Consider the following 14082-nt stretch of genomic DNA (forward strand, 5'->3'; position numbering starts at 1 on the left):
ACTGCCTGATCTGTAAAAATGTGAATTTTTCTGCATCAATCTATAAGACAAAGACAAGAGTTGCGGTACTGATAATGAATATTTTGTTAATGTTTCATTCACAGAAGATTAGTAGTCATATAAACATTTTTACTGTTAAAGATTTTTGTAATCTACTGGCAATACATTCATAATGCATAAAATGTTTGTGTTTTAGCATTATATACACACAATATTTCATAAAACTTATTAAACCAAAAAGATTTTTTTAAAGAAAACTCAATTTTTATTCCTTTACCTCAAACATGGCTTTATAGCTACAGTTCGATAACAGTCTTTATCTACATGCAAAACCTTTACATGATTTTCTAAAATTTTGACAAATTCAACAGAACACTGACATAAAAAAAATTGTCAGAGGTGTGTAGAAAAAAAGTAGTGGGAGGTCCATTTGGAGTTTGGATGTTTTGGACGGTGCGGTGCGGTAACAAGATTAGGCCAATTGTTGCTGTACTGGCTAGCTGTGCCTGTTACCAGCTTCTCTACCCCACTTGCCATTTCTTGGTCAGCTCAGTCTTCAGCCTTCAGAAAACTGCATGAAGAGAGCCTCCTCTTGACTGTTCTTGAAATGAGGCAGAAAGTTGATCTGCAGAATTTCTGAGAAGCCCTCAGAGAGACTGGGCGCCACTAACTTCTTCCTGATAAGGAACACATATAAAAATACTGTTGCTAATATCATAAACTCACACTGCCATATATCTACAGAAATGTTAAACAAAATATTCCGTTAGGTTGTTATATTCCTTTAATTAAGATTACTCACTTGTAGCTATGGAAGATCATGTCATTGACCATCATGTGTTTTGTATCCGAGGGAACCATCTCCCGAAACTGGAAAATGTACATGAAAATCATTTGAATGTATATACTGGCAGTGTCATTGTGCTTCCTTGGTAGATTTACTTTCAATTAACTTGTATACATTTTTTTTTATGTAAAGATCTATTAACAAGTGTATATATATATTAACAGGGGTAGACGGTAACGAAGTACATTTACTTCAGTACAATACTTTGAGTATCTGTACTTGAGTATCAATTGTTTTGGATTCTTATAACTTTTACGCCACTACATTTCTATGAAGGTTCCTGTTACTCATTACTTTGAAGCATAGCTTTGAAAGTCAGCAGATGAAATTCAACAATGCATTGACATTAAAAAGAAAATGTACTTATGTATATGTACTGAAATAGTAATTTTAAAAGCAAGTACTTCAGTACTTTAATGCAAGTAAAAATTTGACTGAACCACTGAAGTAGGTAGAAGGGTAATATTTTACCAGGTTTATCTATACTTTGACTCAAGTAATGGAGTTGTGTTCTTTGCCCACCTCTGCCTATAAACAGCAATACTTGCTAAACATGCCACATAACTTATTTAAATACACAACAGAAGGAACAATACTTACTTTGTTGTTATGTCTGGCCAGTTCAATAGATGCAGTGAAATGAAAGCAGCGACAAGGCACCCCAGCTTTTATACTGACATCTATATACCTGCAGTACAAAATATTAGGACGTTTTCAATAAGAAAAAAAGGTGGCAATGACATTACAAATCAGATGACAGTATACCACATACACACATCCATACAGATAGTATAATAGTCCTCTAGGACTTTGTGCAATGTACATTTACGTAGTTATACAGTCATTCACAATACATCATCACTATGTATGATCTGCATCTGATGAAACTGGTTGTTTGGCTCTTGTGGCAACTGTACCGTTTGCGAGACTCTAGGTCAGGGTTGGTGTTGTCTATGGCAACACTGTGGCCCTGCTTCAGAGCTTTCTCACAGGCTGACACACAGTTCTGCCAGGAGCCCAGTGTGTCCTAGGAGACGCCGCAGAGGGGTAATAAGAACAGAAGGAATACATGACTTTTAATGAATAAGGCACTTTTTAGATGGTCTGTGCATCAAACATTACATCTTGAACCTTATTTCATAAAACAGGTTTTTCATATCAAGCCATATCCCAGTAGTATTGCCTACAAGAACATTAGAAAGTGTCATTGATGTGCAATGAGTGTAAACCTATATCTCAACTCACTCGGTTAACATACGTGTAGCCCTTTGGTACCATATGCTTATGGAAGAAGGTTGACTTCCCAGCTGAGGTCGAGACAAAACAAGAGAGGTTTCGTCATTAGGAAGTCCTCAAGCAATCACATCATCAAAAAGGAAAAACAAAACCACTAAGATGGCAGATCGAACCTACCTCCAGGAAATCCCACGGCCACAACAACTTCTGGCGTACTGGATATAAGAGAGGCAGAGGGGGGGTCGTACAGACGGCCATTAGGGTCCAGCTTCCTCTGAAATAAACAGTTTAAGACAGGTGTTAAGTTCAGTACAACCACAATCATCAAAACACACAGGATGTCTGTGCAATATCTGTGCAAATACAGAAACTATATACATATATATCGACAGGGGTTAAGTTCACATAATAGTTTCTTACTGGATCGAATGCAGGGTAACTGTAGGGCGCCTTCTTCCAGCCAAGGAAGTACTCCTCAGGAGTCTCAAACCGCAGTCCAATATTGAGAGCAAACTGAGGGTCACATGATGGAATAAATTAAACACGAAGGCATCCACTTTTCTTTTCTGTTGTATTTCCAACCACTTAACTACTATAAAGGAGAAAAGGAATAATTTCCTAATTTCTTCTCTTACCAATCGGTCGCTGCAGGAGAAATCTTTTTTCTTCTTCCCAGGGGCCCAGTTTACGGGGCGCCCTGCTGCGTCTGTTGAACAGAGAAACAATTTGGCATTAAAAAGTATCGCAAACAAACTAAAAAAGTGTTGGATATTCTTTACATCCTTAAAATAAAAAAACTTAAAATACTGACCTCCCACATAAAAACTCTGCGATTTGTCCACAGGAATTCCATCATTCACCTGCATAAAACCACATCATCAAACTGTGTCATCACTTCAAATAGTGTGCATTCCTCCAGTTCTTCTCCACATACACCAGGAGGCAGTAATCAGGAGACCTTCTACATCACTGCCTTTCTCTCTACTCGTAGTAACCTTCATATAACATTGCAGCAATATTACAAATTCATTTTTAATTGACTGACATGTACCTCCTCACACAAATGCTTCCACATTCCTGTTACTGGCTTCCTAAAGATTCCTGGACCAGCAGCTACAAATACCTAAAACACAAACATAAATGCATATAACATAAAATAAACTTTTACTAATCCCCTTAGGGAAATTCAGGTGTAATACATTGGTGGTTTTATTTGTGAATCATATTCTCTAACATAAAATAATCCTATTTAGTAATTGTGAGTACTAGCTTTTTAACATAGCTTTAAGAAAACTCTGCAATCTGATAAATCTTTTATTTAAAACATTCTTAGTTTTTCATACAAGATGAAGTTACAGGTCCTGGTAAAGCCATATACAGCCACGTAAAATGTGACGCTTTTATCTCTCGACATACCTGCACAGGTATCTGTAGTGACTGAAGAATGTCTTCTACTTTGGACTTAAACACCTCTTCTTTCAGTGAGCCCCTCGCTATGCCCATCTGATTGGTGAAAAACACCACCTGATCGACATTGAGAGAACATTTGCTTTACATCCTGTTTTGAAGGGCAGCCACGCTCACCCATTCTTTTATATTCTCCTTAAAACACCCAGGGCATTTCATTGTTTTTATCCTTTCAATGTCAGACCTCCTTTATACATCTGAGCCACCAACAAAACACACCTTATAACCTGATCCAAGCAGACTGGCAAGTTTGCGCTTAATTTCAGAGAAAAGAATTCTGCAAAGGGGATAAGAACATAAAAGTTGAATGGAGGCACCACGTAAGGACACTGTCTTCAAAATGAAATGTTCAATTCATTTTTAACTTTAACAAGCTTCTCATTATTTCCCAACTCATGTTCTCACAGTTCAATAGTGAAAAATGTGCTATGACACATTTCAGAAAAGCTTAATTGGAAGATATTGGTCAAATAGATTCTAGAACATTGCAAAAGAATAGGAAAAGTTACTTACCTCCAGTCATCTGGGCCTGTGGGAAACACTTTACCCGACTTGGTTGTGATGATGCAGCCATCAATGTCAAAACCAGCAATCTGAAATGAGGCAGAGAAATGGGTTTGTTCAAAGAGAAGTTCAAGATGTAGTCCGTGATTTGCTTTAAAGAAAGACTGTTGATATTTGAACACAACCAAGCCAATCACTCAGCCAATCAAATTACACTCCTCCAAGATGCAGACATTAATGAGTGTTCATAAATTGTTCTTCTTGCTATTAAAACAACAATGCAAACAATTCCTGCTTAGGGATAAGCTTGGAAAACCATGTGAATGACTTAGCAGTTATCATTGATAGCCCTAAAGATTTAGTAAAGGTCCCTATGAGTGACCCTATAGTCGCTTGCCTCTTGCCTTTACACATTCAACATGCCTCACCTTTGAGCTTCCTGTAACACCTGCAGCTGTGTACAACAGAAGATTGCCAATCTTCTGCCAATGACTCTTGGAACAGGCTGAGGACCCGGTCTGGGCCGTCTTTTCTGATGCCTGCTGAGAAGAGCCGGCTCTCTCAGCGAGATTCTGCAGCTTCCTCAGATTCTCCTCAGCAAGCCTCTCCGAATCATCGTCGGACAACGCCTCTGTTCGCCCACGCTTCTGTTCAGATTCATCTTCCTCTGAACTGTGAGGTCTCTTCACTGACTACATCCAAAGAGAAAAATACAGAACTTTCTTACTAGTGTTGCTCCATATCTTTAATTTAGCTGTAATGTTTTTCTGTCATGACATGGCTTAAAACATTATTTAGAAGAAAACTTTGCCTTCCTTCGATACCTTTTTGGGAGATGCTGTGAAGAAATCCTGTATGCTCCGTTTGGAGTTCATTTTCTTCTCCTCCTTGGCTTTGTCTGTCTCGCTTCTTTTTTCTGGTGCTTTCCTCTTCTGAGTGGGATGGGAGGTAGAGCCATTGGACTTCCCAGTAAAATGGACAGTGAAGGAGTGGCTCTGATTGGCCAGGTAAAGTGTGCCATCTTCAGCCAGAATACCTGATTGCCCCCGGCTCAAGGCCTCATGGTTGAGTGATGAAGGGTTTGGACCCAGCTGTGTGATTAAAGATGATAATTTTAATTTGCCAACACTTCATTTATAATTTCATGTTAATACATGTAACTGTCACCATTGTGGGGAGTTAAATGTGTTTAAGTTGGGTGATTGGAAATGTTACGTGTGTGTGTGTGTGTGTGTGTGTGTGTGTGTGTGTGTGTGTGTGTGTGTGTGTGTGTGTGTGTTTGTTTGTTATGTTACCTGTGTTACAAGTACTTCTCGACTTGCGTAGTTGGCGACCAGTTTAACTAGTAAGAAAAGAAGAGCACAATGGAATCATTCTGACAAATAGGTTTACTATGCCACCCATAACTCTACCAGGCAGGTCGGGGATGATACGTGGCCAATTGTTATAAGTCACATGCTGGCTCACCCTGATGTCTGGAACATTTTTTGTCGGCTATTCCAGATTGTGGGCCCCGTCCCAATATCAGGGCCCGCCCGTCGTACAGTGGGACGCGAGCTCCAGAGGCACCTTTCAACACACATTCCATCGCTAACAACAGAAAACAAGAAGGAAATGAGAATTACTGGCTCCTCCTTTCATAACCAAACGTCATCCGACTCAGGTAGACCTAATTAACCAAAACAGCTAAATACGTAGTAACTAGCATAGCTTGTGTTCCCATAATAACTCGATTACAGCAAATAGCATGGTTTACTGACAAAGGCTACTTGAGCGAACAGAAACGCCAAGTGTCTGATATGAAAAACGCGTTCCAAGGTGCAAACGGGACGAGGGGATATTCTGCTGTTTTGCTGTCTGGATTATGAATTTTGCTTTAACTCAGAAAAGCTGTTTTGTTAATGAAAGGTTGCAGATGCAGATTCTTGCTAGCTAGATAGTTCACGTTACCTAGCTTGACTATCGGTGAAGTACCAGTGCAGTTACATGTTCAAACAGTATTAATCTAGATATCAATTATTTCACTTGTTCTACAGTGGCAATTTAAAACTGCAAAATCCATTGGCATTACCGCTTCTTAGGGATTATCGGAACATCGGTAAAGCTGGGAATACGGTTTCTTAATTAAGTTAGCTAGCTGTGCAAACAATCAAAATAGCGTGCCTTTAAAAGATCTTCACGAAAACATTTCCGACAAGAACTTTGACTTCAGACCTTTGTTCCGCTCTGGCTTGCCTTGAGATGCGCTAACAAGCCAACTGAAAACACGTACAGAAGTAAACTCAGTTAACAATCATTAACTTTTGTGTATCAGTTTAGACCTTGTTTGGTCTTTCAAATTGTATATCTGTGGGACCGTATGCATGCAAGAAAACGACTGGGCAGATATTCGTATGGGCTGTGTGGCGTCATATCCGGGAAAACTCAGTGAAAAAAAAAAACAGCTGTAAAGCCTGGGAACCCGGTCGTGAAGCTGTCAGATGCGCGTATTGATTCTATAATAGTGTGGTTTAGGAGTAGGACTGCTACAGGTGCTTGTTTTCACTAAGTTGCCTCACAACGCGGTCGAGCAAAGTTTTATTCCCCGACCCGGGGAAAGTTGCACTTAAAGGAAGGCCCTTTACCCATTGAACATTTCGTGGAATTCTCCTCACGGTCCTTTTAGCTGTAGCGTACGTTCTAGATGTGCACTTAAAAGAGAATTTCCTACAAATATGGTGCAGTCCTTGTTCTATGAAGATGAAACTAAGTAGCTCGGAACAATCCATACACTATTCCAGGCAATTTACAACGTACTTCAAGAGCACTGGAAAAGGGGTGTTCAAATCTTGCACCATAATTTAAAACTCATGCATAGCAGAATAGAGGACAGTAGAAGATGAGCCACCTATTTTGTCCCTCCCGGCCAAACCTACAAAATCTTTAACAAGGATCTCAGACTAGTTATGCCTGTGTGTTTAGTCAGTTGGCTAGTATTATTGAAAGCTGTGAATGCATACCGTGGCGTATCCATATGGGCAGAGCCTTCATTGACACACCTTTGGGCGCAGCCACTTTGCAGGGTGGTATTATTCCAGTGGGGTAAATGACTGCGACCTGTCCCTCACAGATATTAGGCCTACAGTAATTTTCCATTACTCTGACTGACAGCCTTACTCAGGGTTGTATTCGGTTACACCTATATTGAATATTGTGCAGTTTAATGGCCTATGTCATATGACATGATTGTTGATGGACATAGGCTTTGGTACCTTTGTGACTTTGTTTGCACTCGTCTAATTTGCATGTGTGACTTGGCAGGTCCGTGTCCTGGAGGAGCAAGTTTAGAGGGTGTGTCTGTGCTGCCTGGTGATGGGAGTTTTCCTCTTCTGTGCCCTTCCCGAAGGTGGAACAAACAAGACATTGGAGAATTTCGGTCCCACCCTTACCCTTCACTTAAGGCTTAGACTGTAGGCTAATGTTTCTCTCTTTTAGCATAGTCTTTGGAGGACTTAACTGCTATAAGGACTGGTGAGTTGAACCTTCCTTTTTTCTCACTTCTACCCAGACTAGATTTTACAGTTTAAAGCTATCACAAAATCTCAGGATGTAGTATTTTGTTACATTTTGTTACAGTTTACCATCTGTTTAGTATGGAGAAATTAGGAATGGGATTGTCAAATATAAAATACTCTTCTTGGCTGTCAGACATAGCTTTCAACATTACCTGTAACACCCTGCTTAGTTTGAAGTAAAACTGTAGTTTGGTCAGTGGTTTTGTGATAGTAACTGGAATATTGGCTCTGAATTAGAACCCCCATGAGCCAAGTTCTTCCCCAGATATGTGGTTGATATTTCTTACTATGCAGCTTAAATGCCCAATAATAAAATTAATGAAATCAGAAGGTCTGCAAGAGGTACAATTATGAACTTAATACCAATCCCCAGGTTTTATATCTGCTATTTAAATTACCTCGTCTGGATTTAATTTTGTGTTACTACAAGCAGGCATGTAGATAGAGTGGGAGACAGAACTACCAAAAGAGGAAGGTCTTATCAATAACAACCGATGGACCAGTAACCCATCTAAGAATATGTTTACTTGATCTGCTCCTGTTGTAAGCTGATGGATAGTGTTTATTACACCCATGCTTAATACAACCGAGTTAAGCTTGACAGACAGCAGTGCAAGTCCAATGACATGGGTGGTACCTCCCACTGCCCCAGGGCAGGTGTTGCTGCGCTGCTGTTCCTCAGTGGATGTATCTGCTTCCTGTGAGGCAACCAGGGTCCACACAATGTTTCAAGGAACTGGGATTACAGCAAAATAACCTATGGTTCTCTGCCATCATCTCATGTTCAAAATCCACCTGTGGGAGATCTGTATGACTCCCCAATTACCCCTCACATTGTCAGTGAGACTATCAGCCGCTGATCGGGTGGAAACAATTTAAGAGTAGTGAAAACAAGTTAATTGCGTTCAATCTGTGTAGAATTTAGTTGAGAAGCGAATGTCATCTGAGAAGCAGCAGTGCAGGAACGTCCTGTCCCTTCCATGGATTTTGAACGTGAAATGCTGAGACGAGAACTCAGAAGTTACTTGTCATGGATGAAAATTGCTTTGAAGTTTCAATACCCTGACCTGCTCTGAATTTCTTACAGCAAAAAGGACACATATTCCCGAAAGTGAACAGTAGCCTATAACCTACAAACCAAATATGGCACGAGAACAGGCATACTGCACACTTATGGGTGGAATTCAGGAACTGGATTTCAAGAAAGAGCATGTACCCGGTGACTTGGTCCTGATTGGCGATCATGCCTTCCCCCTGGCCATGAACCCAAGAGGTCAGGTATTAATGGCTGCCTCAAGCTATGGCCAGGGGCGCATAGTGGTTCTCGGGCACGAGAAACACATTACTGACTTCCCTGGCATAGTGGAAAAAGCCTTGGCATGGCTAGTACAATCGCCTGATAGAAATACTGTGGGCATTCATCCCTCTTGTAAGGCTGCTGTTGAAAACCTCCACTATTCTAGCATCAAGGCGGAGGTCTGTGAGTTCAAAGATGGGCTTGGCGTGTATCTTACAGATGCTTACAGTGTGGACGCACATGCTAAGGAGCTGGTTAGTTTCCTCAAGGCAGGGGGAGGACTACTTGTCGCTGGCCAAGCTTGGAGCTGGGCAGAGAAAAATCCTAAGGAAAACACACTGCTGAGTTTTCCAGGGAACAAAGTGTGCAGTGTGGCAGGGATCTACTTTTCAGAACATTCTGGAGAGGTTGGAGTGTTCCCTCTGCCCCCAAAGATACCATCCAGTTGGTTGGCTGTTTCGTAAGTACTAAGCATGTACAGAAGTCTTTTTGTTTTGTGTCAGATTAGATTAATGATTAATGTAATTAGATTAATGTAGATTAATGTAATTAGAGATACAAATGCTACCTTGTGAATCAAAAACACCACAACAAAGGCAGTATATTTATATATTTAAGTCTTATGATTTCTGAACACTAATCACGCATCTATTTCAGGATTGGAAAAAATTTCAAAGATGACCTTGAGTTTCTCCTGAATGGCGTGCCAGAGTTTGACATCCAGGGTGGTGCAGTACCTTCAGAGGTCCTGGTCCATGGACCCCTCGCATTCCCCATTGGCGCCACACCTGATGGTAGGGCCTTCCTCGCTGGAGCTTACTACGGCCAGGGCCGAGTCGTCGTGGCCACTCATGAGGGCTACATTGGGCGTGACTCCCTTGCCAAGTTTTTCTCCAACGCTCTTCACTGGCTAGACGAGGGGCGCAATGGGGTGGTGGGCATCAAACCCCAGCTGAAATTCACAGAATCTGTTCTGGCCAAATCCGGGCTGCAGTGTCAAGTGACGGACTTCAAAGAAGACCTCAGCGTCTACGTCTGCACCTCCTACAGCGATGCTCAGTGTGAGGAGATCCAGGACTTTGTCGCTGAAGGCGGCGGGCTCCTTATTGGGGGACATGCCTGGTACTGGGCTCAAAGCCACCCGGGACAAAATGCCATGGCCGAGTACCCTGGCAACCACATCCTGAATAAGATGGGGCTCTGTATTTTGGGGGACACCCTCAGCTCAGGGCTCTACAAGGTGCCTGATCTGGAGAAGGCTTGCTCGGACGCCTACCATTTTAGGGGCTTGCTCCGGCGCTTTGCCGGTCATGTGAATGAAGGCCATAGCCTGTCAGACCACGAGCAAGGCTGTCTGAAGAAGCTGGGGAAGGACTGTGGCCATTACCTTGCTATGGAGACCCACGAGTGTGCAGCTTATACGTCAATAGTGGCAATGCTGACTGACATGGTGAAGCAGGCGGGCATCCCACAGGTGTGCAACACATGCCCCGTGAAAAGTGCCAAGGACCACCTGCTTCTCAATGTGGGCAGCCAGGTCTACAAGGTGTGCCAGGACCCTGATGCCCTTCTGCCCTACCTCATCAAGGATCAGCCAGCTCTGCCAGTTGTCCACAACGCAAGGGTCAGCCTCAGTGTAAACTCAGCAGGTTAGTCCAGTATTGGTTCTTTAGTCAGCAGTTTAAGTTAAACAGCAGTTCCTAAACAGTACGAATTGAAAAGCAAGATGGTGCAGTCTCTTGTTCAATTTCAAGACCACTGCTTTACTGCATCAATGTGGGCTGCTGACATAAATGCAGTAAATGTGGATGCGGTGTCGGAGATGTTTTATGTTAAATTAAGAGAGTCATTAAGTCGTAACGGTACCTACACTTTCTAATGCAAGTGACATTTAGGTTAAAAATGAATAGTTTCCTAAATGTCCAATCCAGTCTACTTTTACAAAGCTTTTGATGTCTCCCAATTGACTGTGCTTGCTTTGTGGCTCCATGGCTTGGGTGTGTGTTGTAGGTGGGGAGGAGTGGCTCAGCACTGGGCTGTACCTCTGCCCTGGAATGAGAACATACGTGTCCATGCCACCCGAGATCGTGGGAAAGGGCTGGAAGGTGTGTCCAGTGTTTGAGTTCATCTGTGTTTGACTATGTATCGTATTGTATACAGTAATGCGTTGTCACAGAGACCTATGAATCCTGTTTTGTCATGCATATGCTTGTTCATATAACTAATGATGATGAATGAATATAGATGGCTGACATAAAATTATCCATCCCAACCCGGAGTTTTTTTTTGAATGCATTTTTACTGACTGAGACTAAAAGATTAACAATAAAATACAGCAATAATGTAATAATAATAAGGATAATAATAATAACTAATAAATTGCAATATTATGTAATGCTATACATATTTTCCTCCCTCAGGTCCAGATTGGCTGTCAGACTGATAATATCGGCCAGGCTAATGAGTTGAAACGAGCACCTGTGGTGTGTGAGCGCTTTCCTGTGGACAAGGAGATGGTGCAGGTGTGGAACCTCTGGGGGGGTCTCATCTACCTGATCGCCCCACCCAACTGCAGCATGAAGGGGGCAGAGGTGGTGGTGCAGATAGCTGTTCGAGCACCTTACTACAAGTCTGGTGAGCAAAAGAGAGACATGAGTTGTAAAGACAATAAGAAAAAACATGGCACTGGCATTAGTACTTTGGTACTTTGAATTAGTACTTTGAATTAATACCTTGAATATAGTTGATTTACATGAAATAGTTTTGAGTGATGGTCATGGCCTTCCTAGTCCACTATGAAACAGAAACAGAATACTGAGGTGAATTTAAGCATATTTCAAGGAATCACAATGACACTTTATTTCCTACATTCAATGGTTACACGGCACAGTATCACAGCTTACATTTTTGCCCTTTTGCCCCCGACCCTGCTCTCTTAGGAGAGACTACAGTAGAAGACTGGGTGAAGGGGATCCGCAATGCACCGGCCCCTTGGGCCGAGCTGGAGTTTGAAAACATCATCCTGACTCTTCACTCGGACTTCATACGAGGCCTAGACCGGCCAGACGAAGTGGCGTCGATGTGGGATGACATCATGAGGGGAATAGCAGACCTTGCAGCCAAACCTCCCAAGTTCCCCCGAAAAGAACGATTTGTGGCCGACGTCCAGATCTCACATGGTCAGTTTACTTTTAAATGTACTACACAGGGGCGGGTGGGTGGTTTACCTAGAGTGGCCATTTTGAATGTTTGCATGGAGAACTAAAAGGTCTAAAATGTGTAGACAAAATGTGTCTCATTTGAGTCTACCATAACATACGGTCTCCTTGGGTATGGTATCATCACATACTGCCCCCTACTGTCTATAATGCTATACTGCAGAAACTCTTCACCTTCACATGAACGCTATAGTATAGCCTACCTCATTTTATTCACCACTTATCTAGCAGGTAACGACAGAGAAGACACTTTTTTTTTTCCAAATATTTCCAATAGTGGCCATTTTTAGAGTCTCAAATTTGTGCCTATATTAACTCTATAACTATGTTAATTGAGCACTGTGGCTAAATGATGAATGAAGCATGCTAAATGAAGCATTCCCTTTGAAACATAGTAATGCTGTAAGGGCACTTGCCCGTCCGACATAACATGGGTTCACAGTAAGTAAGGCAGACCTACCTTCTATGTTTCCAGTGAACGATAATGCAGAAATAATACTAAGGGAATGATATTTTTTCTCTTTTTTATGCTACCTCTATGCCTTTTTTTGACAAGACCTGCCATTTCTCTTAAAGGCTACATGCACGCCGGGTATCCGGTCATGATGGACACCTCCGCTGCCCCAGGCCTGGTGAACCCTGGGAAGGCCCGTACATCAGGTCTGTGGGGCGCCGTCCACGAGCTGGGCCACAATCAGCAGCGTGGGGTCTGGGAGTTCCCCCCGAACACCACAGAGTGCACCTGCAACCTGTGGTCTGTCTACGTGCACGAAACGGTGCTGGGTCTGGACCGGGCCAAAGCCCACCCAAACATGTCACAAGAGTACAGACAGTGCCGGGCACGGGACTATGCCAAGGGGGGGCGCCAACTGGGCCAGTGGAGCATGTGGGTGGCCCTGGAGACTTATATGCAGGTGAGCAGGAGCGTCTGGGAGCAACTCAACAGTGTGGGCTAGTTGGCCAGTGTGGAGTATTTACTGTTTGCTAGGACATGCATTGGCAATGTATTCCTCTGCAGAAATAACTGACTGACTAACCCTTGACTGTACATAGTGAATAACTTTCATGGTGTTGACAGTGTGTGGACTGTTACTTATTAGAATTGTCCTCTTAATTAAAGCCATCAGTTTACCAAAATATATACACGTGTATATATATTTTTTTAACCACTTGAAGTTGCATTCCGCGATTCTAAGCCAGTTAACATTTTTAAACCATTTTCTTCACCAGCTCCAAGATACCTTTGGCTGGGATGCCTTTAAGAAGGTCTTCACTGCCTACCATTCAATGGAGGGAGTGCCTCAGGACAACAAGGGCAAGATGAACACATATGCGGAGACCTTCTCCAAAGTGGTGAACAGGAACCTGACATCCTTCTTCAAGGCCTGGGGCTGGCCAATAGAGGCTGCCACTGGGGAGAAGCTCTCAGGTCTGCCTGACTGGAGTGATCATCCAATGGCCCAGTATGCCTGAGAGAGGGAAGGCTTTTGATGGTCTTTAAAATATGCTAAGGCTTGCTAGATTGCAATAATGATTTTTTTGTAATTTCTTTGGCATGAAGGGCAGTATATTTACATATTGTTTTGAGGGTAAGAAAGGGACATTCTTAATAGCTTGTTTCTTAATACCTCTTTAGAACGGCATTTAGCTTTGATATGTCTTACATTTTCTTTGCTTTTTATTTTCTTAATTCATTGACTGTCCTTAAAATGGTATTGTTTTCTCTTCTAATACTGTGATGTGTTGTATAAGCTTGCAATGTAATCAAAGAGTTCTATCTGTCTACCTGTTCAATTTATTAAATAATGAAGGTACATCTTTACTTCCTCTGTGTCACGCATGTGGTTTAAATAGCACTCACCGAAGAGAGAAAAAAACACACAAGAGAGGTTTTGAGTAGAATATATTAAAAAACTAAATATTTATTTCATGAAAACACAGTGCTCAACACTGTCCATT

General features: G+C 42.1%; 2 protein-coding genes across 2 annotated transcripts; one reads left to right on the forward strand and one right to left on the reverse strand.

Annotated features, from left to right (window-relative positions):
* Positions 1-407: 407 nt before the first annotated feature.
* pnkp (polynucleotide kinase 3'-phosphatase) lies at positions 408-6194 on the reverse strand. Its single transcript, XM_080844193.1, has 18 exons — positions 6126-6194; positions 5522-5644; positions 5350-5396; positions 4879-5145; positions 4483-4746; positions 4064-4143; positions 3770-3827; positions 3500-3607; positions 3135-3206; positions 2895-2943; positions 2719-2789; positions 2504-2596; positions 2261-2357; positions 2093-2154; positions 1765-1874; positions 1448-1535; positions 803-870; positions 408-677 (listed from the first exon to the last, which is right to left on the reverse strand). The coding sequence occupies exons 2-18, from the start codon at positions 5640-5642 to the stop codon at positions 557-559; spliced, it is 1776 nt and encodes a 591-aa protein (XP_080700319.1). The 5' UTR covers positions 5643-5644; positions 6126-6194; the 3' UTR covers positions 408-556.
* LOC308369684 (TRPM8 channel-associated factor homolog) lies at positions 5673-13596 on the forward strand (the record flags this gene model as incomplete). The annotated part of the gene is made up of 9 exons (XM_080844192.1): positions 5673-5717; positions 7355-7564; positions 8696-9365; positions 9563-10554; positions 10916-11010; positions 11326-11539; positions 11845-12084; positions 12700-13037; positions 13354-13596. Exons 3-9 carry the CDS (start codon positions 8752-8754, stop codon positions 13594-13596), a joined length of 2736 nt encoding a protein of 911 aa, XP_080700318.1. The 5' UTR covers positions 5673-5717; positions 7355-7564; positions 8696-8751.
* Positions 13597-14082: the final 486 nt, after the last annotated feature.

Source organism: Sprattus sprattus (genome assembly GCF_963457725.1).
Source record: "Sprattus sprattus genome assembly, chromosome: 9".
Lineage (NCBI taxonomy): Eukaryota > Metazoa > Chordata > Actinopteri > Clupeiformes > Clupeidae > Sprattus > Sprattus sprattus.

Excerpts from the sequence above, each read along its gene's own strand:
- pnkp (XM_080844193.1), bottom strand. The coding sequence starts at position 5,642 with ATGGAATGTGTGTTGAAAGGTGCCTCTGGAGCTCGCGTCCCACTGTAC. Across the intron at positions 5,397-5,521 it reads AAAATGTTCCAGACATCAGG|TTAAACTGGTCGCCAACTAC; the intron begins GTGAGCCAGCAT and ends TTTTCTTACTAG. Across the intron at positions 2,358-2,503 it reads GTTACCCTGCATTCGATCCA|AGGAAGCTGGACCCTAATGG; the intron begins GTAAGAAACTAT and ends TGTTTATTTCAG.